This window comes from Episyrphus balteatus, chromosome 1 (assembly GCF_945859705.1).
Source record: "Episyrphus balteatus chromosome 1, idEpiBalt1.1, whole genome shotgun sequence".
In the NCBI taxonomy this organism is placed as follows: Eukaryota; Metazoa; Arthropoda; class Insecta; order Diptera; family Syrphidae; genus Episyrphus; species Episyrphus balteatus.
The window spans coordinates 152,564,775-152,592,670 of record NC_079134.1 but is presented as its reverse complement, the minus strand read 5'-3'; the positions used below and the strand labels follow the sequence as shown (position 1 = coordinate 152,592,670).

Sequence of the window (27,896 nt, the reverse complement as noted above, 5' to 3'; positions counted from 1 at the left end):
GGTATAAAGCTATTGATAGGCAAATGATTGTACTTACTGCCCTGACGAAAGTTTTCTTAAAATTTATATCACTCAAGTGTTATTTGTATACAAAATATTCTTTGAATTTTAATCAATGAAACTACTATAAAGAAATTTAAGTGATTTTACTGGAATAATCCGCATACATTGGTTGTTCGTGATTGGTATAAAAAACATATATTTCCTATATGGCTCTATTTAAACTGCAAAATACTATTTATTGTTTTATGATAACAACTTTCAATTTTCAAACTAAAATAAAATTATAAATTTATTTTTGTTAAAAAATCCTTGAATATTAACTGGTATAAAAATCAACTTCTTAGCAGTAGGAATACAAAATTTGAATTATTTGTGACTGTGAATGGTATAATTTCATGTAAACGCATGATTTTGACGATGAAAAACAAATTCCCAAATAAAAATATATATTTTCGGAACACACACTCGATTGGTATAAAAATCAGGTTGACCGGGAAAAAATTAAATATCAATTAACATTTTCTTATTTCTTTTGTTTAATTTTATTTATAAAATATCAAGAAAAGGAAAATATAACACTACATTCTTTTTTACTTATTTATCTACTGGTATAAACTGGTCTACGAACGGGTTTAGAAGACAAATACAAAGGATGTCTTCTTTACTTTACGTTTAGAATGAAAATGCTTCTAACCATTTTAAACTCAATATAATTATTGGTATAAACTGGTCTAATTATCATAAAATATGGATGAATTTCAGCCGGTTGGTAGTTTAAGGCATGAAATTTTGGAGTTGTCTCAACTAAAATTTGTATTAAGATGATTTTCAGCTTAAAATTTGTTTAAAATTTATATGGTCGAAAAATCAATCAAATTTTACCTAAAAAAATGTGTTTTTGATATTTTCAGAAATCAGGTCCCAATAAATCCACTCCTGTCAAAACAATTTTGTGTGTCATTAAGTGACATAATGCCGCGTGCCATCATCATCATCAGCAAACGGCTAGTTTGTTGTAGGAAAGTGTGTCTATCAGTATAATGTATCTATGGTGACAAAAATCTATGATTCTCAGACAACAGCAAAACGATCGTTAAATGTCAATTCGTATAGATGAAGTCAGAAAAAAAATTAAAAAAAAAAAACAGAGAAAAAATGAAGAAAAACCGAAGTTAAGGTGATAGAAAGAGGATGTACAAAGAAATCACGGGATGTTAGCGAAATAGATTTCCTGTCTTGTCTACTTCTTCAGCATTCACCATCATTATCTGAACTCAAAAACTGTGATCGGTTGTTTAGTGGGCTGGTAGAAAACTGTGGGACTTTTGTCGATTGCCCATTCATCAGAAAGAGATACAAATTGTTGTTGAAATGTATGGATGCGAGTGCAATTATATTATCATTTTGTTATTTGCAGTTAAGTTGGAATTTTTTGGATTCACCTCCTGTGTGTGGCTGTTCAATGTGGCAATAATATGTATAATGGTGACATGTGCGTGTGTGTGGGAAACGGAAAACCACTTTGTATCTTTTTTTTTTATTATAAATTTTGAGTGAAAGATACTTTTTATCTGTTTTCTTTTTTATTTTTATTTAGAGGAAAAGTATGTAAGGTGCATGCTTGTACTCACATCTTTTATTTTTCTTTATCATAATTATCATCAAAACCAGCGGGTTGTCATCATCACGATCACGATGTAATGTAATAATTATGACAAAAATATGTGGATGGGCTTTTCCGGTTCAGCTAAGAAATAATGGAAATTGGACGGGACTATTATAGGCACTAGAATAAAGGGAAGTACAAAAAATGAAAAGTGAAAATGTGCAATCGGTAGCTGGACTGCATTTAGGAGGGGGATTGACGAAAATGTGTGACATAATTTAAATTAATGATTCTACTGCTGCTGCTGGTGTTTTTTTTGGTTTTTCGTTTTGTGATATCCTTCGAATTTTTATTTCAAAATATAAAGGATCTTTAAAGGTGACTTAGAAAATTGTAAAAACTTTAACATAACACTCGAAAGTTATAAAGAAATTTTAATTTAATTGTAAAATTCTTTGTGTTAAATGTTATTTTAGACCAGTTTATACCAATAAGCTTATAATTATTTTTAACTATCTATAATATTCTCATTTTACGGAACGTCTAGCTACTTATTGGTGTGGTTATAATAAATAAAAACACAGCTTTCTACCAATACCTATAAGACAATTTTATACCACTTTATACCCATAAATATATTTTCAGGTGTATTTTTAAGTACCTATTTTATAGGTTTTTGAAAACGAAAAACAGCAAGTAGATACGACTCATGTGTGTTTCCTAACTGTGTTTTTTCTTAAGTAAAAGAAAAGCAGTCTACCTGTATTTGAAAAAGGCATGTCTCCCATCAACTTGAATGTCCTTTTTTCTCATTTTCTTGATGATCTTTTTTTTATGGAAAGAAGGTTAAAGGTGATGATTAATATGGCGGCAAAGTATCTTTATGTATAGGTTGTTTATAATCTAATTAGGTGTGCGCACCTGGATTCAAGAAATCCAAAATGTTTGTGCATAAAGTGTCTCTATTGTTCGGACTTAATCCAAATTTATGACTTTTTGGGATTATCCTTCGGAATTTTGACTTCCGCAAACTACATTAGCTATGTGTGCTGACAAAAGAAAATAAAAATGTGCAAATGAAGTAACACTTTTTGATGAAAATTTTTTTTTTAAAGAAATTTCTACTTTTTTTTGTATGTGAGTATTTGTAAATTTGTGTTATGATTTTATTTTGCTGTTTTGCATTAATTTTGCATTAAACACAAAACACTTTTCACTTGTTGTATTTAAATCACCTATGCGGCTTGAAACACAAAAACTCGTCCTGAAACTATTAATGTGATGATTGAACTTAAAATTCATCACTTTTACCTCTAGAGGGCGTCAAAATCATTTTTATATACATCACATAACCAGCGCACTAGCAAGGCACTTCCAATGATACTAAATTTGTCAAATTCTGATAAGTATTTCAAAAGTAATGCAGGAATATATGAATTTTTTTTTACAAAAAATATTATTTCAACCATTTTGAGAGGGTTTTTCAATAATTTAAAGAATTTAATAATCTTAACACAAAAAGTCAACTTATAAAACTTTTATTCAAAGCTAAATTTTGTTATATAAAAAGTCTCGCACATGGATTTAAAATCCTAAATAGATTTAAAAAAAAAAGATCCCATATAAAGTTGAATATAAACCATTTTTCATGATTTTTCCTAGAAAATAACAGGTGATCGGATTAAAATATCTAACAAAAAAGCTCATAACAATTAATGATCGTTTTATAATTCACATTCATCTGTATTCAACACTGTCATATCGTCCATCATCATAATCACCACAAGCTATAGATAAAATATCGATAGGTATCTACACACTTCTACAACATGCAAACACTTACCGACCGGAAGTGTTAAGATACAAATTGTTACTCTATATCCCCAAAGCCACCCATGAACTCTTTCATTTACAAGAAAAAAGTAAAAAAAAAAAAAACGTATCCGATCGCAGATCCATTTGACGTGAATGTAAGCGACGCAAACGCAATCGATCGTTTTATAGAGAGTCGCCTTTGTCTGTGTGTTTGAAGATGGGATTAAAAATATTGTGAAAAAGTTCGCACATTAACTATGCGATTTGTTGGCCAAAGCATTGTACCACGTTTGTCTTTCTGTGTATGTGTGTGTGTATTTTTAATCCAGGTTTAGTTTAAGTCCAAACTCTGCTGCTGTGTCGCATCGTCGGCCACCGGATGGAAGTTGAAATGATCTCTCCCCCCACAAACAGGATCAGAAAGATACTTTTTCAATAAAGTCAGTAACTGTATCAGAGAGTATCTGTGTGATGTTGATGTTGGGGGAGATATAGGATCCCCCCTCTCACTAAAAAAAAAAAAAAAACGGGGCCCACCCTTTTTTGTTAAAAGGTTAATCTGATCATGTTTTGATTATGTTTGTTTGTGTGTATGGAAAGTGTATAAGGGATAGTAGTTGACCAACTGCCGTTGTTATTCCCTCTCAAAAAAACTTTATAAACTCTCAAGTCTCAAGCCCGAAACTGAAACCAAAAGAAGTCTGTGTTGTGTATATGTTTGTTGATGATGCTGCTGCGGATGCTTGCTAAGACATAAGCCGGATTTAGTTAAGCAGATCAGCGTCGCGTTGGAAGGTTCTCAGTGATTTTACATTATTCGCTTGATTATTTCAAAGATTTTTATATATATATATATTTTTTTTTATATTTTTTCATTCAGATATTCTTTTTATTTTGTGTGTGTATAATATTTTGGTCTTTGGATACTGTATTGCCTTCTCATTAATATACAATACATACATCTACTGATGTCTCGACATAGTCTTAAAAAAAAAAGTCAAAGCGCTATACTTACTATATACCTACTTTTGTGGTGGGCAGGTTAAAAAGAAAAAAATCGTTAAAGATCATGCGCGAATGTGTTTGTAGAAATTGGCTTATTATTATGAGTAATGGAGTTAATCCGTTTAAATCGAGGTTACACTTTTCAGATATTTAAAAAAAAAATGAAATAAAAAGAAGACAAAAAAAAAAAATTGTATTTAATAATAATTCGTTAAGTCGCATTGTGAGGTTATTTCCCTTTTGGTATATTTTTATGGTGTTATTATAATTTTTGTTTGTATTGTTTTTGAGATGTTAGCTGGAATTTTTGTTATTATTTAATCCGCATGACAAGGAAATATTAATATTTTTTTTTTTGTTAAATAAATTGGCAGGATAAAACAAGTATTATTCAGTGACCCCAAAGTTTATTTAAATTAGGGTTTGAGACCTTTGAAAAATTGTTGACTTTAGTTTGACCTTGACAGTAATTTAAAGGTTTTTGTTACTTAGATGGTTTTTTGGTGATTTTTATAACTACTTTCGAAAGTTTGAATTTTAAATAATTTCTACACAAATTTTGTATCATTTTTCTATGGAGCCTGGGCCCAGTGTGTTCAATAATTAAATTGGTTGTTGATACAGATTTATACACAAGAGTAATACCTTTCATTTGATACCAATTTTATTTTTGTACGTCATTTATTACGCATTCTACGACTAATTGTCTGAAAAAAAAAAAAAAAAAAAAAATAGCTGAAATCTTGATTTTTAGATCCGAAACTTTAATCTCAAATATCTTCAAGACTCCACTAAAAATTTTTGAAAATATTTTACAAACATAATGTGCTTATCCTCACCTTTCATTTTATACCAATTTCATTAGTGGACACCCAACTAACAATTTTGCTTCTATAAAAGCCTTATAAAACAAAAGAAGCATGTATAAAGCTTTACAGAAGCAAAATTGTTAGTCGGGCACACTGGGCCCAAAGAAAGGGCCATCTTCTTTACCTGCGAAAATGGTCTGACAAAACACAAAATTTTTTTTAAAGACGACGTATTTGCTCAGAAAAATTGAGTTTCTCCCTATATAGTGCATAGTACTGGAAGATTAGCAGCAGACAAATTTAGTTTTCAATGGACTCTTTTGGAATGTACTTCTTCGGAAAAGCCTCATAAAGAAGCAAGGCTTAATGACTTAAGGGGCCAGCCCATAGAATCCGCTACGTGCGTTACGTCGAAGTTTTCAACTGACGGACCGATAAAATACACACGTTTTTGAACCCAAAACTTGCGGTGTAACAGTAACGCCATTGCGTTAGCATTTTTTTTTTGACACTCGATGCCGCACTAATTGTTTCTTGGTTGGTTCACAGTTAAATTGAGTATGCATACACTTGTGTGGTGACACTGCGGCTTCGGGTAAACAACTCGCAGGTTATCAAAACACTGCTGCGTTACCGCAATATTGTGACATATATCAGACAATTGCCGCAGCGTTGTCGCACTTGTATATGATTTCTGTAAAATCAAATGGCAGGTCTAAGGTATTTGTTAATTCAGATGCGGGTATTCACTTCAATAACGAGTAACGAAACGGTACATTCTAAACAATGTCGTTATTTGTATGTTTCGTTACCTGTTCAGTTTAAGATTAACAGCTTTGCCAACTAGATTTAACTTTTACTCCTGGATGCACTTTGCTCATCTGTTAAAGATATGGTTCAGTTGCCAAACAGGGATATATGTAACGCTATATGTAACGCTCAAATTTCAGCATAACTTCGCCTTTTGAAGTATGTACCTTGTTCCTACTTGAAGTAAAGCTGAGTTTTAGAATTAACAAGCTTTACTATATGACATTTTTCGAGGGCTAGCCAGATATTTGTATAGTTTGATCGACTTGAAAAGTTGAAATAGCCTGATTTCCGAAATCTCCTTCTTCTATCACAGAATAATTATAGTGAATTAACAAAAAAGATAAATTTATTTCCACTAAAACCGAATTCATCTCGTTTCAACACTAATCTATCCTAACAATGTTGTTTTTTTTTTTTTTTTAATTTGATAAAGAGCTGAAAAAATAAGAAATATAGACCAACAACGCATGTACTAAACAAAAAAAAAAAAAGTTGTGATAAAAAATTTATAGCTCACTCGTGCCGGTTTTAATGCTCATACATACATTAATAAGTCACACTTAATCGCATATCAAAAGATATATAAAATGCACTCATATTATGGTAAAGAATTTTTAACGCATTTCATAATTTTTTTTTCTTACAAAACTTGAGATTAAGTTAAAAACAAAAAAACAAAAAAAATTTGTAAACAACAACAAAATGCGGAACTGGATTAAGAGATAACCAAAGAAAGTTGTCAACTCATATAATAAAATGCCCTTAAATCAACTTCTTTTATTTTTCTTATTTTGGCCTTGTTGTCGTCATTGATATTATTTCATTGTATGGGTGGGATGTTTTTTATATCGTTTACTCAGCATTTGTAAAAATAAAGATAAAAAAAAATTACTTAATATCAACGAAGCACACGCGTTTTTTTTTTTTTTTTGGTATACAATAACCATAATCCGAATTAAACACCAAAATTGAGGTTAAGATAAAAATGTTTTTTTTTTTCTTAATTTTTATTGTTATTGTTTACTTGGAAAGAATTAATGCTTGTTGTTTTTTCTTTGCAGATAAATTTTGAAATATTATATCTAAAAAATTGACAAATTTTACATTATTTTTTACAGATTTTATGATTTTTGGGTGTGTAATAAAAAATACATTTTTTGTTATAAAAGACTGTTTTTGAACTTTTTTTTTTATAATTCGAAAATGGGTTTCCAATCTCTGTTTTATTGTATTTTAAAATTTATTTGTCGGAAAAACATCAAAAACAAATCTCAAAATAAATCTGCCAAAAACTAAATATAAGAAATAAAAAAAAAAAAAAACATAAACCAAAGCCATAATACCTATATAACTAATAAAATAATAAAAATTAGCACAAAATTATACATATAGGTAATGTATTCTAGCTTTATCATTTTTTTTTATGACAATCAACCAATAAAACTTTTTATAATATTCCTTAATCTAACTCTCAATTATGGATTAGAATTTTTATAACCTCTGAGTTTTGTACAATACATACTTCGGTTGAAGTGCGAGTATATGTATATTTATATTACCTAGATAAATAAATGTATACAAACTTAAAAATTGTATAATTTTTATCGACAAGTTTTATTACCTATTTTTTTTTTTACTTTGTATATTGCTGTGATTTCGTCACGTAGAAGATATATTTTAAAAACAGTTTTAACCCTTTTTGTTTTTAATTTTCGAAAAAAATTATTTTAGATACTATTTTCTGGAAATAGCTTGAGAGTAATTCGGCTAAAGTGAAAGCAAACAAAAAATACACGTAACTATTCAAAATCTTTATATACCTAAATAATTATACTAATTCACTTCATATCCTCATATTATTCATAATGAAAGCAATTTCCGTTTTCAAAAGATATACGTTCTTTTGTAGACTTTAGATATTAATTTTGACTCATAGTTCATAAAATATTATCTGCTGACTCTGTTTAAAGATTTAAAATTTTTTTTTTTTTGTCATCCACTAATGCCATTTACATACACATCAAAAATTTAATATACTGGATATCCCACTTTTTTTTTTTCTTCTTAACCCAAAGTCAATCAAAATTAATCATGGTTTTTGAACCTGCTACTGGTATTGATAATTGCCTCTGTCTCTTTTGTATCTTTTCACCCATTCAAAGTAAAAAAAATATAAAACTTTTATATTAAACCATTAAGAAAAAAACAAAAAGAAAACAATAAGATTCTTTACCAAAACTGAAAGAAGGTTTAACGAAAATTAGGGTGACCATATTTTTTTACGTTTACAAAAATTTTTCTTCCAGGAAAATTAATTAATTAAAAGCAAGAAAAAAAATAAAAATAAAAAATCAAATTTGAGCTACATTGGGCTAATTTGAGGTAAATTTCTATATATTTCATGTACATGTACAATTGTACTTATTTTTTTTTTTCAGGATGATTCTATACAGAAAACCAAACTATCGAAGAAATTAATCTGCAACATTAAAAAAAAAATACCAAACAACAATTAAAAAAAAAGCCTTTTATGTCTTAAGTGAAAGTGAGATAAGTCAACAAAGTTGAGTTAAATTGAGCTACTTTTCATAATTCCTAAATAAATATTACTCAACTGCATACAAATTGTTCTTAGGCAGTTTAGCATCGTCAATATTTTTTAATAATTAAGCTGAATTACCTATATCTAAAAGAGCTAATTTGAGCAATTTTTCTAGACTTTATTAATTTTAATTAAATTCATTTTCATCTAAGAAAACTATCAACAAAGTTGAGTTAAATTGAGCTACTTTTCATAATTCCTAAATAAATATTACTCAACTGCATACAAATTGTTCTTAGGCAGTTTAGCATCGTCAATATTTTTTAATAATTAAGCTGAATTACCTATATCTAAAAGAGCTAATTTGAGCAATTTTTCTAGACTTTATTAATTTTAATTAAATTCATTTTCATCTAAGAAAACTATCTACAACATGCTTAAAAATGGGAAAATAATAACAGTATAGCATGATAAATGCTTGTACACATAATGCCTATTAAAAGTGTTTCCACGCAAATTGAGCTAAATTGAGCAATAATTTTTTTTTTCTAATGCGCATAGGATAAATGATTTCTTTCTGAATCGAAATATAAAAATATGTGATTTAAATTACATAACCATAAAGTAAAGAACCAAAGTAAAGAAAAATATATGAAAATAGGCAATTTTTGTGTAAAATAAATAATATATGAAAATTGAGCTCAATTGTGCTCATTTGAAAAATGTCTTCATTATTTTAAAATTGTTTGTGATATGATAATAGTTAATTATCATAACTAAATCGATAAATTGATAAAACAAACCAAGTGCTTTAAAAAAAAAAAAAGAGTGTGTGTACACATGTACACGCGACTGAAGTTATACTTCTCATTCAGTACCTATATATAAATGAATCTCATTTGATATTTTTAATTTCTATTATTAAATTAATTAATCCACACTTCGTTTTTTACATTTTTATCAAGTGAACAATAAATTAATTCTTTCATCCTCCTTGCGTCCATGTAGTTTTCAATTTAATCTTTGAAATTTACTCATGTTGTGCGGTTCAGAACGTACGGTATATGCTTAACGAAAGTAAACAAATTGCGCATAAAATATGCTATATGGTAATTTTATGAGGATTGTGTGTGCTTCAGCACTAGTAGTAGCAATATGCAACTTGCAGGGTTGCTACAAAGCTCAAAAGTGAGCTGAGTTCAGCTCGCAGCTCAGCTCAAATTTTGAGCTAGCTCGCTTTTGAGCTATGTACCATAGCTCAGCTCATTTGAGCTAAGCTGAAAGTGAGCTGAGCTGATGGTTGAGCTGAGCTGTTGGGTGAGCTAAGGTAAAGTGAGCTGAGCTGAGCTGTGATGGGTGAGAGGATACATTGATTTTTATTTGGAAAGTATAATAAATGAAATATGAAGATATTTTAAACTTTGATAAAACACCATAGCTTAAGATGTTTGGTTCTAGTTATTAATGGAATTATTTTAACACATAGATATTTTTATAAATAAGACAGATAATTTTTCGTGATCTTTTCTCTTGGTGTTATTGATAGTAAATATATTTCTATTTTTTTAGTAAAATAATTCTTTTTTTATCATAAAAAAAAAATTCCGGTACAATCCGATTTTTCGAATTTTTTCAAAATTCCGAGAAAATCGGTTTTGAAAGTTGGGGTAAATTTTTTTTTCGAAAAATCCCCGAATCTTTAAACGCTCCTGGAAGCTAAACCGCTTTAGAGCAATTTTTGGGAGTGATGCCAAATGATAGCTTGTGTCATGGGCCTACGCTTTGCACATTGTTAGATTTTTAAAAAAATCGCCTTCCATGTTAAACCGCCACATCATGCCTATTTTTTCAGAATCGTGCCTATTTTTTTTTTTTACTTTTAAGTTCTCCCAGTTTGAGAACGCGTGGACCTACAGGGATGGGAATTGTCCCCAAATGTAGGTTAGAGTCCCCGCTAACTTTTGGCATCAAAAAATTTTATTTTCATTTTCTTCAAAATTCCGCGATATAGGCGTTCGAACGCTTTGATCTAGAGACAGGGGAGTGGTGCCATATGAAAGCTTATATTCTCAGCTAGCCGATAGTGGTATAATCCGGTTTTTCGATTTTTTTCAAAATTCCGAGAAAATCGCGTTTGAAAGTTGCGGTAAATTTTTTTTTCGAAAAATCCCCGAATCTTTGAACGCTCCTGGAAGCTAAACCGCTTGAGAGCAATTTTTGGGAGTGATGCCAAATCATAGCTTGTGTCATGGGCCTACGCTTTGCACATTGTCAGATTTTTAAAAAATCGCCTTCCATGTTAAACCGCCACATCATGCCTATTTTTTCAGAATCGTGCCTATTTTTTTTTTACTTTTAAGTTCTCCCGGTTTGAGAACGCGTGGACCTACAGGAATGAGAGTTGTACCCAAATGTAGGTTAGAGTCCCCGCTACCTTTTGGCATCAAAAAATTTTTTTCATTTTTCTCAAAATTCCGAGATATAGGCGTTGGAAGTTGGGGCGCTCACTTTCAGCTCAGCTCACTTTCAGCTCAGCTCACTTTCAGCTAAGCTATGGTACCTAGCTCTAATTTGAGCTGAGCTGTGAGCTGAGCTGAAATGTGAGAGGCAACTTCCCACATGGAAATTACCACACGCAACTTGCCACATACAACTTGCCACATGCAACTTGCAACATGCAACTTGCCACATGCAACGTGTTGTGTGTTTTATGTTTGCCGTACTGCACTACATTTTTAAATACTAAAGTACTGCCTACTCTAAAGGTGAAACGACAGCCCTGCTACCCAGGGTGATCGCGTCATAATCCCTTTGACATTCTTGTCAAAAAGTAAATTTTCATACCCACCCTCCCATAAGAAGTATAACTTCAATATAAGAATAAGTCCTTAGACATCAAGCTAATTTCAGTTACATATCCCTTGCTCATGTTTTTTAAATGTTCAATAAATATTAGAATATACATATTCACATTTTTATTGTCATGATAACTATTATTATATACAATATCTGTAAAGTATTCTTCAAAACTTAGTTGAGCTAAATTGAGCTATTCTTCAAATTGTATCACTCTAAAAATAAACATTGGTACTTAACTAAACCAAAAAATTAAGCTTAGAAGAGTAAACATCTTGAGCTATTAATCTAAGTAAATCATTCAAAAGAAGGCTAATTTGAGTAAACTTTCAAGATTCAGTAATTTAAATTCACCCGATTTTGTTTTAACTTACCTAATCAATCTTTAATTTGAACAGAAATGAAATAAAATAACAAAAATAATGGCTCAAAAAAATTTATATAAAATGGGTCAACAGGAAATTGAGCTAATTTGAGCAAATTTTGTAAATTCAGATAATTTTTGTTCTTTTTTTAACCTGACATTATATTTATTGTTTAAAAGCTATAAAGGGACCCTTAGTTGATAAGAAAAAATATAAGCATGTATTTAATTTGTTTTTGAAAGATCGAAAAAAAAAAAACAGCAAATGGTCACCTTATTTACTATTCAGTATACAATATCCAAAAGTTTCTCTCTATGGGATGATAGTTTACCCTTCTTACACCTTTTCCCCATCTCTAATGATGCCTGTCCACTGATTGCAAGCTTAAGACTTCACCCATTTTTATTGAATCAAAACAAATCTTAAAACATCAGCTACCTGTGTTAGCTTACAAAATACTTTATACCTAAGTCAAACACCATTTTCGGTCTTTTTTATGTTATTTATTTTTTCATCTTTTCTTTGCTTCTCAAAAAGTAGAGGAATGTAGAGGAACTCTCAGTAAAAGTCTGGAGTGGGTGTTTTATATCAACGAAAGCGGTTGCAGTGACGTAAAAATAAAAAAAAAAAAAAAATAAAACCGAAAATGATTTTGGGAAAAATCGTTCATCGTGGAGAAATAAATAAGAGAACGATGGAGAAATCCCCAATATCAATGATATGCCCAGTTAGAAAGATGATTCGTTGGTATAGTCGATTGAGGCTATAACCAACAAAAAAAAAAATCGGATTTATTTTGTATCTGTGAAGTTTATGGTGTATCCAAAAGATAGTAGTGTGTAGTGTGAAATTTTTAATCGCATAATGAATATTTAGTAATAAGTAGATGACAAATGAACAAATGAAAAAAAAAAAAAATATATGTTAAGATAAAGATTAGGTTTGTATGGTCTTGGTCAATGGTCATAGATATACCTACTCCATCATTTATACACAGACAAACACGAGAGTATCAGAAAAATGTGAATAAAGCGGATGATGGTGTGTGAATGAAAAATATTGCCAGGAAAGAATCATATAAAGATAAAAGAAACGATACACTAATCGTTTGAATTCAGTAGAGACGATGACATTGCGACACAAGCAACACGACAATTTATCATAAATCAGACTTTGAGAGATTTTTAATCCACATCTTACACACACACAAACACATTGATGAAGAAAAAAAAAGGATCCGATTAATTTGTTTCGAATTCTCTTTTAAGATATCAGTCTGTGATCATAGAGAGATTGAATGTATAACGATCATTTCGATCGATTAAGGAAGTTGTTTTGTTTGAAAGGAAAGATAAAAAAAGGGGGAAATCCTCCCCTAATCTCCAAATGGAACTGGAGTATGTGTGCTTCCTGAGTTTTGTTAACAATTTCGATTCCAGAATTAAGAAGAACCAAACAATCAAAAGAATTAAGAATGAAAAATGAGATCTAAGAGGAAATCGAAATCGCCAAAGAAAGAAAAAAAAAAAAAAAAACATTTTTAACAAAAGGAATTAACTTTGTCCTTCCGCCCCGATTTTTTTTTTTAATCTACAACAAAAACAAAAAAAAAAAATACATACAAGAACGATGGCTTAAGGCGACTAATCGTATAAGGAAATGATGAGCGCGAAAAACATTCTTTACAGAGGGTTTGTGTGTATATATGGCATAAAGAATGAAAAATTGTTAACTTAAGGTAAAAACAAGATACATATATGCATAATATAGAAAAAAAAAAAAAAAAAAAAACTTAACAAAGCCAGAGAACAACAACTCATTTGCAGAGGTGGTGGATGAATTCTGAAAAAGAATTATGAATAAATCCATGAGGTGTATAAGGCAAAGGGGGAGAACTTAATACTTAAGCCGGCTATGCATACCTCTACTTTTATATATGGTTAAAAAAAATAAAATGATACTTAAATGAGAATCACATATACATAAACACGCGGCGAACGTGGTTAATCCGCTCAATGGCGGATGGATATTATGATTTAGCATTTATTTTGGATTGAATTTTTTTTTTTTGTCGTCGTCATTTAATTATTCCAATGCAATATAAAAGGTATCTCTATGGGAATTGTGCAAAAATGAAATAATACACAATAGTAACACCCGCATACACTCTTATAGATGCAGTTAAAAGCAACAGCGGTGACATAATTGTAAGAAATTCATTAATAATTTACATTAGGGTGGATTTAATATATATTTTTGAAATACATTGTTTGCTTCATGGCAAGATCCATGATTGATAGTTACATTGAATCATATAAATAACCAATTAAACTTTGTTACGGGTGTGACATAAAAAAAAACACCTGATTTTGAAATGTTGATCATAAGTACCACTTTTACAACAAGGCAACCTAAAACTATGAAAAACAACATAGAAAATTTGTTTTAACAGGATAGTGACAAGTAAATTTTTAGGGTGTGACATTTGGTAATTTTTGTTTTCATATTTTGGCTCCGCGAAATTAAGCCCCAAGAAATAAGACCCCATAATAACAAATTAAATAAGGTACCTACCAAATGGGGATATTTTTTATACTAAAATTATGAACCAATGAAATAAGAACCCAACGAAACGAAAAAATGTACCAAAAATAAACGAAATAAGAAATTTTTGGAAAAATAAAATCAAAACACCAATTTTTTTTATAACGAACTTTATTTTAGGTAATGAAATATCACCCCAAACCAAGAGAACAATAATCGGTAGATACTTTATCAATTTTGGTTCATCTATTAGCGGATTTTCAAAACAATTTTCGTGAAAGACAATATTTAGTTCCTAAATTTCTTTTGGTAAATTATGAAAAATTAAATAAAGCCCCAAATGATTTTTAAAATTTGTTTTGGGGTCTTATTTCATTGTGAAATTATGCCCCAAGAAATATTTAATAAAACCGAAAAACTGAATAGTACACATTACGCATTAAAAATATAAAAAAACATTTTTGTCGAATATCATCACATGAAACATGTTTTTAAGGTATTTTTTTATGCTAAATCGAATGACAGAAAAATAAAGCCAATACGATTGCTCTAAGAAAAGTTATTGCCGATTAAAAACAAGAGTACTTGTTTTTTTTACTTCAATAGGTAAAATATAACTGAGACCCATGTGAAAAACATGCTACACTGACAAAATTCGGGATTTATGTTTTAAATAAAGCAAAGACAAAGGATTCAAAAAGTTCTTGAAAATATTTTTGGTGAAAGGGTGTATTTTTGATGGGTTGAGTTATGTGTGAGAAAGGTATCATAACAGCTGACTTAAATTTTATTACTTTTTAAAAGTTGGTGAAAAAGTTTTGGTTGGTATAAGAATTGAGAATCTATACAGTTTACAAAATTATCTTGAGTGAAAGGGTGTTTTTTTTTTAAGAAATGATGAAATTCGGAATTAGTATCACAAAAACTGGAAAGAAATTGTTACACCAATGAAAATTGGTAAAAATATTTCATTTATAATAGAAACCAAGAACCCAAACAGTCTATTCAAATATTTTAGGTGAAAGGGTGTTTTTGTTTTGTTTGGGAAATAGTGAAAATCCGCGATAAGTCCGAAAAAATCATTGGTATAAAAGTTAACCTTGCGAAATTCATTAATTATGTTCTCTTTCCCATGGAAATTACGAATAATGTAGATCTATAAATTTTTTTTTATGTGAAAGGGTGTTGAAATAAAATTCCAAAATTTGAGAAATTTCCTTGTTGTTGCTTTGGTTGATTTTTTTGTTGGTTTTATTTTTTGTTTTTCTTAGGGCCGGTCCTAATATCGTGGAGTCCATATTTTTGTATATGAAATTTAATAAAAAAAAAAAATTAAACTTAAATTATTTTAAATTTAATATTTTTTGTTTTTTTTTTATCATAAAACTTTTTAAATTCATGATTTATTGTTATTTTTATTTCATTTTATTTTTTATTTAATTTATGAAATGATAAAATTGCAATTGAAAATTCACTAAATTAAAATTTGCAAAATAATTTCTGACAAATTGCCAAAGTTACAATAAAGACTAAAACGACTATCAAATTAATTAATCCTGTCACCTATTATGTCATTAGGTTATATCACTTACAACCCATCATTACCAAAAAAAAAAATTGAACAAAATCACTAAATATTAATTTTGTTTTTATTTGTTTGCACTCACAGACCTACATTCATATAATTAATTCAATAAACTCTTTCTCACATCAAACAAAACAAAATATAAAAACCCCAAACTCATGCTTGACGTCAAAAAAAAAAAAACTTTATGTAACTTTTATATCTACCTCCTAAACACAAAAAATTCAATATAATCTTTATAATCCCTTTAGTTTTATCCAAAAAAATAAATAAACACCAACTTAATTGCGACACGTTCTCGTGTGTGTATACGAATATTTATATCGTGTATCTCACTTATCACTCAAATAAAAAATAAAAAAAAAAAAAAATCAACCACAATAATGAAGCCGAAAGTTTTGTGTACAATTTTTTTTTTTTTTTATTCATAAAAAACCACAAAAACCTCATAACCCAACACCACCCCTCATGTGTATATGTACTAAAAAACCACTATCACCCTATCCTTTAAAGCTCTATCTAAGTAACGAGACACATTTTACATGTTGACATAGCCGCGTACTCATTTTATTATAAGATACACGCATAGATAAAAAAAAAATACATACCTAAGAGGTACTTCGAGCGGTTGTGGTGGGGGGGGGGGGGGGGGGGTTTAAGGGGGAGTTAATACCCTATTGAACCAGCCGCGAGGGCAGCAGAGATTAAGATAATCCTTATCAGGGTTGGCAATTTTTTTGTTTTCTTTTTCCTCTACTCCTCTGCCATTTAGTCTGTGTCGGTTAAGAGCTCAAAGAAATTTTATATCTGTACGATAAGCGCTAATCCTCTAGATATAGCCGCAAGGTAAATTTTATCTTAAAATGAGTATAATCCAATATATGATAATGATAATAATAATTATAATTTTTTTTTTGTGTTAATTTTATTTTTTTATATTAGGGTGTGTCTGTGAGGAGTGTGTTTGTATATTATTGAATCGAATACATTTTATTTTATGGCGAGGTATTTTTATTATTTTTTATTTGATCGTCGGCAACGCCAGGAACGTGAGATTTAAAATTAATCCCAATGGAGATTATAATGAGCTCGTTCTCTCGCAATATTGAGTGACACACATGAATGTTGTTGCCACACATTTTGCTGGCCTGTGGTATGGATTTTGTATATTTTATTAAAACTATACACAAACAACAACAATTTTTTTTTTTTTTTTATTTGAGGGGATTTTGTGCAAATCATCATAGATATATTAAAAATGTTTATGGATATCTTGAAATATATATAATTTTTTTTGGTATTTTATCAATCGAATTAGCGAGCGGTGTGGTTTTTTAATGTTGTATTGCGTGCGGCTTATTTTTTTTTTTTGTTCAATGTTTTGGTAATAAATTTTAGTTTTTTTTTTGATATTTTTTTTTTTTTTTTGATTTAATATAAAACACACTTAGATTTATTATTGTCATGAGGCGAGGTTGTTACCAAAAAATTCTTGTAGATAAAAATATATCTTAGGATAAACGAAAATCATATGCGGAATGATTCGACGAAGGGTAAATTGTGACTCTATAGAGTATTTGGATATTTAAAATTGACTTGATTTTTTTTTTTTTTTCAATAAAAGATAAAATTTGTGGTTTTCTAACAGGTGTCTATAAAAATGAGGTATGCATGAGTTTTATAGTTTCCGTTCATTGGATATACTATTTTAATGACTCACTTGAGGATTAGATTTATTTATTATCAAAATATCTATAGTTGGAAATAGATTGAAACAAACATTTTCTAGGAATATTTTTATAGTCATAAATAGAATTGAGGATAGGTTAGATGGAATTTTTAAAATATTTGAAATGTGTCATTTGAATAGCTTTTCTGTGGAAATAAAAATAAACAAACACACATAAAATTGGGGTGTTTAAACCTTTTTATGTTAAACGTCAAAATTGAAGAATCTTTATTTTCAGAGCCAAAAAGGGTTGAAATATCGAAAAAACTTATTTTTATGTATACCTAGTATACATTATGTAAAAGGCAGAGATAGTTATAAAGTGTATTAATTTGGTAAAAAAATACACTTATTTTTTCAAAAAGAAAATCAAAGGTTTGAATAGTAAAGGCAAGTTTTTTTTTTGCTTTAATGTCCTTAGAATGAGATTTAACTCGAAAAAAAGCATTAATTTTTGAATGCTATATATATATTTACAAAACTATGTTATTCTGTGAGTTTATAATGGCGCTGTAGATAGTTTTTTAGGTTTAACAATGAAACACAGGGCTGGCAAAGTTTTCGTATCCGATTACAGTAGGTAAATACTTTGAGAAAAAATGGTTAAAAATATAGTGTTTTTCAAAAAAAATATAGTAGATATTTCTCGACTAAAAAGGTAAATTATCTTATGTCAATTTTGATGATTTTTCAGGAGAGCAAAAACAAACTTCAAAGCTGCCTCCCAAAAATTCTTTCAAGTGTAGATTTAATTGTATAAAACATTTAGATGTCAAATTTTATGATCTTTTTTATTAAATTAATTTCAAAAAGATAATTTTAATATTTTTCCCGTTATAAGGACTTAAATACGTTAAATATGACTAAAGATAGTTTGGCTTTTCTATATAAATTGTATTTTAAATTAATTTCCAACATCTTAAGTTGACATAAGATGATTTGCCTTTTCACACTCTTTCGGAAGTTTTTAAAATATTTTATCTTATGTCAACTTAAGGATGACTTTTTGTTTCTTCTTGCACGCGCGAAAATAATAAAATTTTCTATAAAAATATTTAATTTTGTTTTTCAAAAATATTTTTTTTGAAAAAAAGGAAGGTTAAATTAATTTTTCTGAAATTTTTTGATCGCTTCGAGTAATAATATCTAAAGTTTTTCTTCAAAAATGTTTGAAAATTTGTATTCATAAAAAACTTTTTAAAATAAAACGGCTCTAATAATAAAAAGATTCTAAAATTCTTTGATGGAACAAAAAACAGAAATGGAAAAAGATGTTTTGTAATTTTAAAAATAAGTTGTAGGTATTGATTGTAAGTTACTAAAACATCTTTTAAAATGTTTTTTTTTTTTCAAGCTAAATTAAAATTATTTTTCTATGAATTTTAACATACAATTCCTTAACTTTTTAAGCAAGTGGGTGTGATCCATGAAAAATTATAATGATTTTTGTTTTAAAAAACAACTCCAATTCTCTTTTTCTAAAATTTAATTTGAGAAATTAAATGGCATATAAATAGATTAGGTTTGTTTTGATGTCAGAATCATTTAATTAATTTTGTTTTTGTAATTTGTTGTAAATTCACTTTCTGTTGGTAAGTTTTTAATAAATTTATTTAATTTTAAATCTAAAAATAATTATTCATTATTTTTACACAAAAAAAAGCTTTTAAATTTCTAAGCAAATTTTACCATCAGAACAATAATTACATGGATGTTATTTGTACGACTTATGGTTTCTAAGCAATCGGTAACTTTTTTTTGTAAATAAATATCCAAGGAATGTAGTCTTTCTTTCAAAAATAGTACAAAAAATGTTCGTTTATTAAAGAAAATAATTTTTTTAGTTTTAATCTGAGGTAAAATATTATTTTTTTTTTGTGATATGGTATTTTTGCATTTTATCATAATCTTTTTTGCTATGAATTTCAAATTAAGAAGTTTTGGAAAGTATTAACCGTTAAATAACGATCAAAATCTGTACCAAAAGAATCTGTTCACCGTCGCACATTGGGGAAAAGGCGGAAAAAACCCAACTTTCGGAAGCACGATTTATTTTGATACTGCACGTGTTTCTAACAGTAAATTAGTTGAAGAATCAGAAAATGGAAACTGTTTTTCAAAAAAAAAATTGTGGGCCTGGAGATTATCGCTCAAAATTGAAAAATAGTGAAAACCGATAAAAATACAAGTAGTTTCAAAATGATCTATTTACCGTATAATTTCAAGGTTTGAACCAACTTTTTTTGTAAATAGGCTTAAAAGAAATTGACAAACAATATGGTACATTAGTTTAGCGAAAAAGAATTGAATACGATTTTTTTGACAAAAAAACATTCCATTTTAGTGACTTTTTATGTTCACATAAGGTTTTAACTACTTCCTCTGTTTGCCTCTGTTGGCGGATAGGTTTCGTTAGATAGAGATAGTGTTAAATCTCAGCAATAGTTTTCAAAAAAAATCTCACCCGAAGACGGTCGTATTCGGTTTTTATAGCAATTTCAATCTGAAAAAGTCATTCCAAAAAAGCAAAAAAAAAAATAAGGCAAAAAAAAATAAGCAGCTATTTTCGCCAGACAAATCTTTCTAAATGTATTTTGGTATGCTAAATCTGAATGTGAAGTCCGTTTTGCGAAACAACCCAAAATTTTTGATAAGATTGCAAAAAAAATTTTAAACCCACAATTTTAAAGTTTGTCGCAATTTAGTCGCTGTTGGGATCAGGAGTTTGTGTTAATGAAACCTGCATTGCACATTTACCTATTAAAACAAATGTTTTTTCACTAAGCCACTTTTTTGACTTTATTTATAACTATCGGAATCGGAATACAGTAAAACTGGTTATTTGAAGCCTCTCTTATCTTTAGTTCCACTTGTCTAAAAAAAAAGATAGAATGATTTAATGGAATGTTCCGCTAATTGAAGGAAAAGTTTAGGCTTGGTAGCCGTTTAAATTTTAGAACTAACCAAGGAAAAAAAAAGTTTCCAAAAAAGTTAAATTTTGAAAAAAATGTTATACCTACCGTTTTTGGATACTTTTCCTTTTTTGAAAATTTTTAATTTTTTTTTTCGATTTATGTAAAATTTCAACGGTATTTATTAATAAAATGTTCAAATAAACTCAAAAGAATTTGATTTTTCTAGTAAAAAAGTGATTGGAAGTAAGTCATTTACAGCAGCAAAAACTTGATTTCAGATTTTTTAATATAATTTTTTTCTGAGTAGTCGTGGCAATGGTTGGTCATTGATGCAGGTTTGTCTTGCTATTAGCTACCTTTCCTGTAAATTTCATGAAAATTGGTTCATTAGTTTAGTTTTAATTGAGTTTTTTCCGGTCTCCCATACAAGGTGCCCCACTGTGCGTCGGGACCATGTTTCTATGTTTGGAAAGATTTAAGGGTTCAGTTTTTTCAAAAAAAAAAAAAAAAAAACAGTGCTTATAGACACCATTGCAAATTATGTTCAAATAAATTACCACACATTGTTTTTTTTTATCTATTTTTATAATTTTATTTTGAAAAATTCCAGTTTAGACCCATTTTTTTCCGAAATTTACTTTGATCTAAAGTTTTCGCTATTGTTATAAAATATTTTCTTTTTTGGTTAAGGGTTGCCGTTCAACTTGAATTTTTGAATAAAATAAAAAAAAATTGATTTAAAATACCATTAGTTAAATTTCAATGTCAAAATCCAACTCTTTTTAAGAAAAGTTTTTAAAAATAGCTATTATAAAAGAAATGTTAAATCAGTTTTTTTTGTTCAAACTTAAAAAAAGAATCGATTTGAGCTAAAAAAATATTTGTAATATTTGTAATAACACAAAAAAAAAAATTATTAATATTTTAAGTGTAAATTTAATATCTCAAGGAACTGCATCCACAATTTTTTATGTTTTAACAAAAATAACTTCAATAGTGAAAATATATGTAGGTAACAAAAAAAAAGTTTTTGATTTCCAAATCAAAATTATGTCATTAATAAATATATATAATAATGAAAAAATACCTGCAAAGTCACAAGGTTAATAGAATTTAATCTAACCCCAAAATATATACAAGCTAAAGTACTCATATAAAAGATATTGTTGTTATAATGTATATTAGGTTTTTGGAAAGTCAGATATAGTTAATATAGCTTAGACAAACATTTCAAAAAAAATATTATTAATCAATGATTAATTAGAAGGTTCTATACGAGTGTATGAACATCAAAAGGCATTTTACCAAAATACCGCTTGAAACATGTTCCCAGATAAACTCTTAAGACCGCGATATGTCATCCAATATTACGATAAGCAAAAAAAAAAAAAAAATCACAAATCCCTTTAAATATACACAAAGATAGTGCAAGGCACAAGTGCGAAGGCGATTAGAAAAAAAATATACAAGCTGAAAATAGATATTAGTTAATACCCATTCGCATAAAAGATAAACCAATATACCTCACATTTTGTTGGTAATAGATAAACTTATAATATAAAGAAAGGTGTTATATGAATGTTAAGTGTGTTACTTTTGAAATTTATCGATACTTGTGGTATTTTTTTTTTTTAACAAAGAATATAAAAAGTAAATAATTAAATCAAATTTGTTATAACATCAAAAAGATTTAAGAAAGTTTAAATACTTGGATATTTTAATAAGTAGGTAGTTAGATTAATGTCTCATAAAAAAAATTATTTCCAATTGATTTTCGAACATAAACAACACTTGACATATTTTTGAAATAGTTTTTAGGAATTAAGGAAAAAATCGTACTATTTTAGTATAAAATTCAATCAATTCAGTTAGTTTGTCACAAATTTAACAATGTTGCATTTGGCGGTTAGGTTGATGGATTTTATAGAAATCCGTATGTAATGTTCGGACACACTCAAATAATTAACAAACAAGAATTTTTAAAACTCGATAATTCTAAATGAAGGGTCTAAAACGCATTTTGAAATTTTGTTCTCCATGCAACTTAGTTCTAAAAGCACACAATTTATTTATTTTTTCAGCAAGAGTTAAATTTGTTTTTTAAAGTGCCATCAAATAGTGCTCAGTAAATACTACAAGACCTCATCATTAGTTTATTTTTGACAAAAAGTGGGCATGAGCCGTTTTTCCCCTAGGCCCTTTAAATATTAATTGAGTAAAATAATATTATTATTTCCAAATCGCCATCAGTTTCTCTTAACATGCGGTGAATATGTTAAAAGACAAATTTGTCGCATATACGGAAAAGTGAAAACCTCTTGTAACTGTTGAAATTTGTTTGCACCTTAAAAACTTTCTTTTTCAGCAATTTTTAAAGGCAGATACAGTGGCGTATCCAGAAAAAATGTTGGAGGGGGCTGGAAAATTTTTCAAACATTTTTTAGAGGGTAAATGTGCGAAAAAAATTTAATTTCTTTTTATTAATCTTTCATCGAGAGTTAAACGCTGTGCTGCGGTACTGAAAGTGGTAAAGTAGCATTATACTGCTCTAGACAGATTCGTACTTATGTCTCCTCCTTTCACGTTCAGAGTAGGTACCTAGTTCTTGTGTCCCAAACAGTTTAAACAGCAAGGAGTTGAGTCATCCTAAAAAAAAACTCTTTATTTCGTTCGAACTTTGTCATGTGCTGAATCCAAAACTGTTTACAGATTTATTCCTATCACGTCAAGAGTTTTTGGGCTAAACTCACCAATATTTTCGTTATATGCGGCCATGTTCCGCAATTCGAACGAAAGTGAATTCAAATCACTTTTCAATTTCACGTGAAATGAAATATCAATATTCTTCATTTCGATCGGTTTTGAAAACTTCGAAATTGCTTCTAATTGTCAAAACTGAAGGATCCTCCATTTTTATTTTGTTTCTATTGAAATTACTGCAATTGCAGATTCATTGAAAAAGGCCCCAAATTCACGAACAGAAACAAAGTGAATTGAATTCGATTAGAAAATCTAAATGAGTTAAAAAATGCAGAACACCTATTTCACTTTCGGCAAGTGAATACGCAAAAAGTGAAATGCAGAACGTGAAAGTCTCAAAAACTAATTTGAATGAAATTCTTTTTGATGTTTAATTCGAAATTTATATGTTTTTTCCAAATCGGAAGCGCAAACTGCAATTTTCTTAAAGAAACCTGTTGACCACTTAGATTTTGAGATATCAAAAATTTCTATTTCCAATATCTTTGAGAAAAATATTATTAAAAAAAAAGTAAATATATGATCAAATACGGCGTTTTGAGAATGCATAAGAAGTATTGCAAAAATTTAATGGTAATGTATGTAATTGGGCTTCAAAATACTCAGAAAATTATCTAAAGAATTCGGAATTGGACTAAAATCTGAAAAAAAAAAATTATTAGGTACAACCCTCATCGTCAGCTAAGGCTCTTACTCAAACAAACCCAAACAGCCGTTTCAGAATTTGGAGGGGGCTCGAGCATCTGTGATGCATCTAAATCTCTAAGATTTACGAACAAGTTTCAATTAATCATGTACATTTTGATGAAATCAGCTAAATAAAAATATGATCTTGAAGGCTTGGGGGGGGGGGGAGCTTGAGCCCCCCCCCCTCAATACGCCACTGGGCAGATACTGTCACTGATTTATAATGCTTTGAAAATGAACGTGGTATTATCGTTACTGTGAATATGTCAAAACTTTCAGTTTTCAGTCTTTATCTCAATATGTAAAACGGAATATTTTCGACAATATACTGTTCGATTTTTGATCATATCACACACAAAAAAAAAAAATATTAATCCAAATATATCACAAAACAAGCGTTCCCGGAATGACGGTTAATTGATGTACTCAACTAATGAAACTAAAATTAGCTTTTTACATACAATCAATATATTTGTGAATAAAAATAGGTGTGTTATGATAAATCTATATAATTTAAACATTTAAACTACAAGCAGCACCTTTTACACGTTATATGATTAAAATGTTGACACTTTAGTACATTTTTAGTACAATGAGTCATATTTCTTCTTTACTATAATTTACTTTAATATGTTTTTAAGTCATTTGGAAATCAGTTTTTGAGCTTTGGAAGTGTTCCAGGAACGCTTTTTTGAGTATATTAGATTAATTAATGTACATAGGCACAAATTTTTTTACCAAAACTTATACATTTCTTAAACATTCCTGTTTATATAATTGATAAACGAGAAAAATCTTTAATTTAATGTTGTTTTGATATATATAAATAAATGTGTGCAACTCAAATATTCTACCTTCATGATTTGGTACCTTGATTGTTTTCTTCAACCTAAATCTAAGGTCCTTGCATCATTTTTTTACATTTCGAATCGGAAAACCTATCAAAATATAAGTTTGAAATTTTCATATTTGACATTTTTCTTTTTCGTGTCTTATGTAACTTTTTGCCAAAAAGCAATTAATATATTCTTTTTGATCGGTATGAAATAATTGAAGAAATCTGTATTTCCAAAATTAATTTAAATACCGTAAAGTTGAATGCAGTTATACTGTCATATTTTGTCCAGTTTAAAAAAAAACTAACCCTTTGAAAATTACTTGGAACGCATTTTTGCACTAAGTAGATATGATTTAAGGAAAAAAAATAAAAGTGAAAAATGTTAGTCGTTTCTTAATCTTTTTAAAAGGTACAAACCAAATTAAAGAAGTTTTGTTAACTTTAGAAAACTAGGGATTCAAAGAAAAGTGCCTTTTTATTAAAAAAAAACCTGAATAACTCTGAAATTTTTGGGCTCTTTTGCATTTTTTGTTATTTATGAAAACTAAAATTTGAACAAACATACAAAAAAGTCTTAAGCTAGAAACAAAAACAAACAAGCTAGAAAACAATTTTTGTATTTAGGCACTTTGTTCGGGTATAAGAGTTGCCTATTGTATTCAACTTCATTTTTGTATAAGAACTCTGTTGTTGAAAATTAGAATAAATCGAATGACAATATGGGAAAAGTTTTAAAATTGGTCATCGGTTGCGATTGTGGCGTGTTAGGGGGGCTGAACCATAAAATGCAATATAGGAGTGAATTTTCAAAAGGGAATAAAAACACTTTTTAATTTTCTCAGAACATAAAAAAAAAAAAAACTTAAAGCTAAATTATTGTGATTTTTCATATACGTCATTAGTTATTACACCCCAATTTTATAGATTAATTTGCTGTTCTAATAGAACTTGGAATGACTAATTTAAGCATTCGAATATAGAAAACAGAATTGCATAGGTACTAATTTTCAAAAAAGTGGAAAATGATATTAACCCTTTTTGAAAAGTCACTTCTCAATTAGGACCCTTGTTTTCTCTTTACAACAAACATTTTGTAAAAGAACACCAGTTTAGAAGGATTGAATAAGGTACTTTTATAAAATGCGTCCTTATCAAAAATTCGTCTTTATTTTTTTTGCATTTTACTTGTATTTTTTAGTTGTGTTCACCGAGGGTTTTTCTAGATCAGAACAGGACAGGACAGCAGTTTCGTGAGAAACGTCAGAGGAAGTTAGAACAGTCATGTAAACGTCAGTTGTTAAAATAAAAAAAAAAACAACAACAAATTGTAAATTTTATGAATTTTTTGCTTATCGGTTCTCGTTTGTTTTATCTATTTTGTTGGGTTTTTACTGCGGAAAATATAATTCAAAATTGTTTTTAGTAATATTCGCACAAATTAATCACAACAAAAACAAAAAATGACAGCTTTGCTTTCGACACTTCTCACCAATCTGTTCTAACCTGATCTGACTCAAAAGCAAAAACAGAAAATCCTGTTCTAGATTTGTCAATGAAAAGCAAACTAGAACAGTTCAGCACAGAAAAAAACTCAATGAATAGCAAAAAGCTGTCCTTTTCTGCCTACAACTTTTGATACATGATGAGGTCTCAAAGGAAAAATTTATAACAGATTCTAACAAGAAACTAGTGAACTTTTCAAATTCAGTGGAGTCAAACAATTTTTGAGTTGTTTTCATAAAAAAAACTCTATGACAGAAAAAATATTTTTGGGGTCTTAATTTCTTTCAGTCTATGAGAATCAATTAGTAAAAAAAAAATGTTAAAAAAAAAATAAAAATTGGTGAATGAAATCAGCTAAACATTGTTTAGGAAATTTGTCCTGTTAATACTTTTTTGGGGTCTCAATCCATCTAAACACTTGGTTGACCTTATGTTATTGGAATCTTATTTCAAGGATCCACAATAACAAATAGTTCTCCATGCATAAATTTAGGGTCTACACTACAGGGTTATAATCAAAAAGAGGTCTTAATAACTACCCTTCACTTTTTGTTAAATGGAAGTTCCCAATTCATTCTCAAAATAAGATATATATTTTTTTTGAGATTGAGAGCAGATTGAACAAGTCAAAGTTTGTTTTGTTCCAAACTTCCTTTAATATGTGTTTTTTTCGTCTCAAGGAACTTAATCTGTTTGAAACTATGAAAACCGTTACAAAAATATCTCACCTGTTGCCCAGCATTTGCAGCCACCCATGCCTCGGCAAATGTTTCCATTGCGCTTTGAAAATCCATACCCAAGATAAAAAAGTTAAACCACTAAAAAAACTTATAACCCTTATCACAAGTTACAAGTTTTTCCTTTCAATTGGTAACTCTTATGGATTTTTTTTTTTAGAAAAAAAAAATAAAAACTTTAAACTCTAATAATCAGCATCACTAATTATATAATTACAACAATCTTCTTCGTATAGATCACAATTTTAAATTCCTCATTTGAGGTAAAAGTTTTTGCAAAACTGGTTAATTAAATCCAAACGAAAATTGCCAACACTAATTCATCCGAACCGAAACAAATTTGACAAAAAAAAAAAAAAATAACAATAAAAACCGTAAAAACTTATAGCTGTGACAAATTTACTCTGAAACAACAATCCCGTTTTGCACAAACTCCGACATCCTTTTTGTGGTCTCATAAAAAAAAAACAAACAAACTCTTTTTAAAAAAAGTTTCTTTCGATAACGTCTTCTCCCAGATTAGCGTATCTAATTTCGACTTAAAACCGCGGATTGTAAAAGAATATATACCAACTTTTGTTGAATTCCGTAAAAAACAAGCGGAACTAAAGCCGAGTCTAAATCTGAATCTAACGCTATTTGTGCAGCTATATCTTTAGACTAACTGCTGACATTGTGGAAGGTATGTCTTATGCCGACATAGCTCAATATTTTAGATATCTAGATACTTTTCGTCGTCTTATCTATGACGGCAGAACTTTTTAGATAAAACTTTTTAGTACAC

The 27,896-nt window shown here is 28.8% G+C and overlaps 1 protein-coding gene across 1 annotated transcript in view; it reads right to left on the bottom strand.

Annotated features, from left to right (window-relative positions):
- Positions 1 to 27,274, bottom strand: part of LOC129913045 (uncharacterized) — a 131,079-nt gene extending 103,805 nt beyond the window's left edge. The window contains exon 1 of the mRNA XM_055991418.1: positions 27,104 to 27,274. Coding sequence (XP_055847393.1) covers positions 27,104 to 27,169 — 66 coding nt within the window. The 5' untranslated portion in view covers positions 27,170 to 27,274. The remainder of the gene's footprint in view (positions 1 to 27,103) is intronic.
- Positions 27,275 to 27,896: the final 622 nt, after the last annotated feature.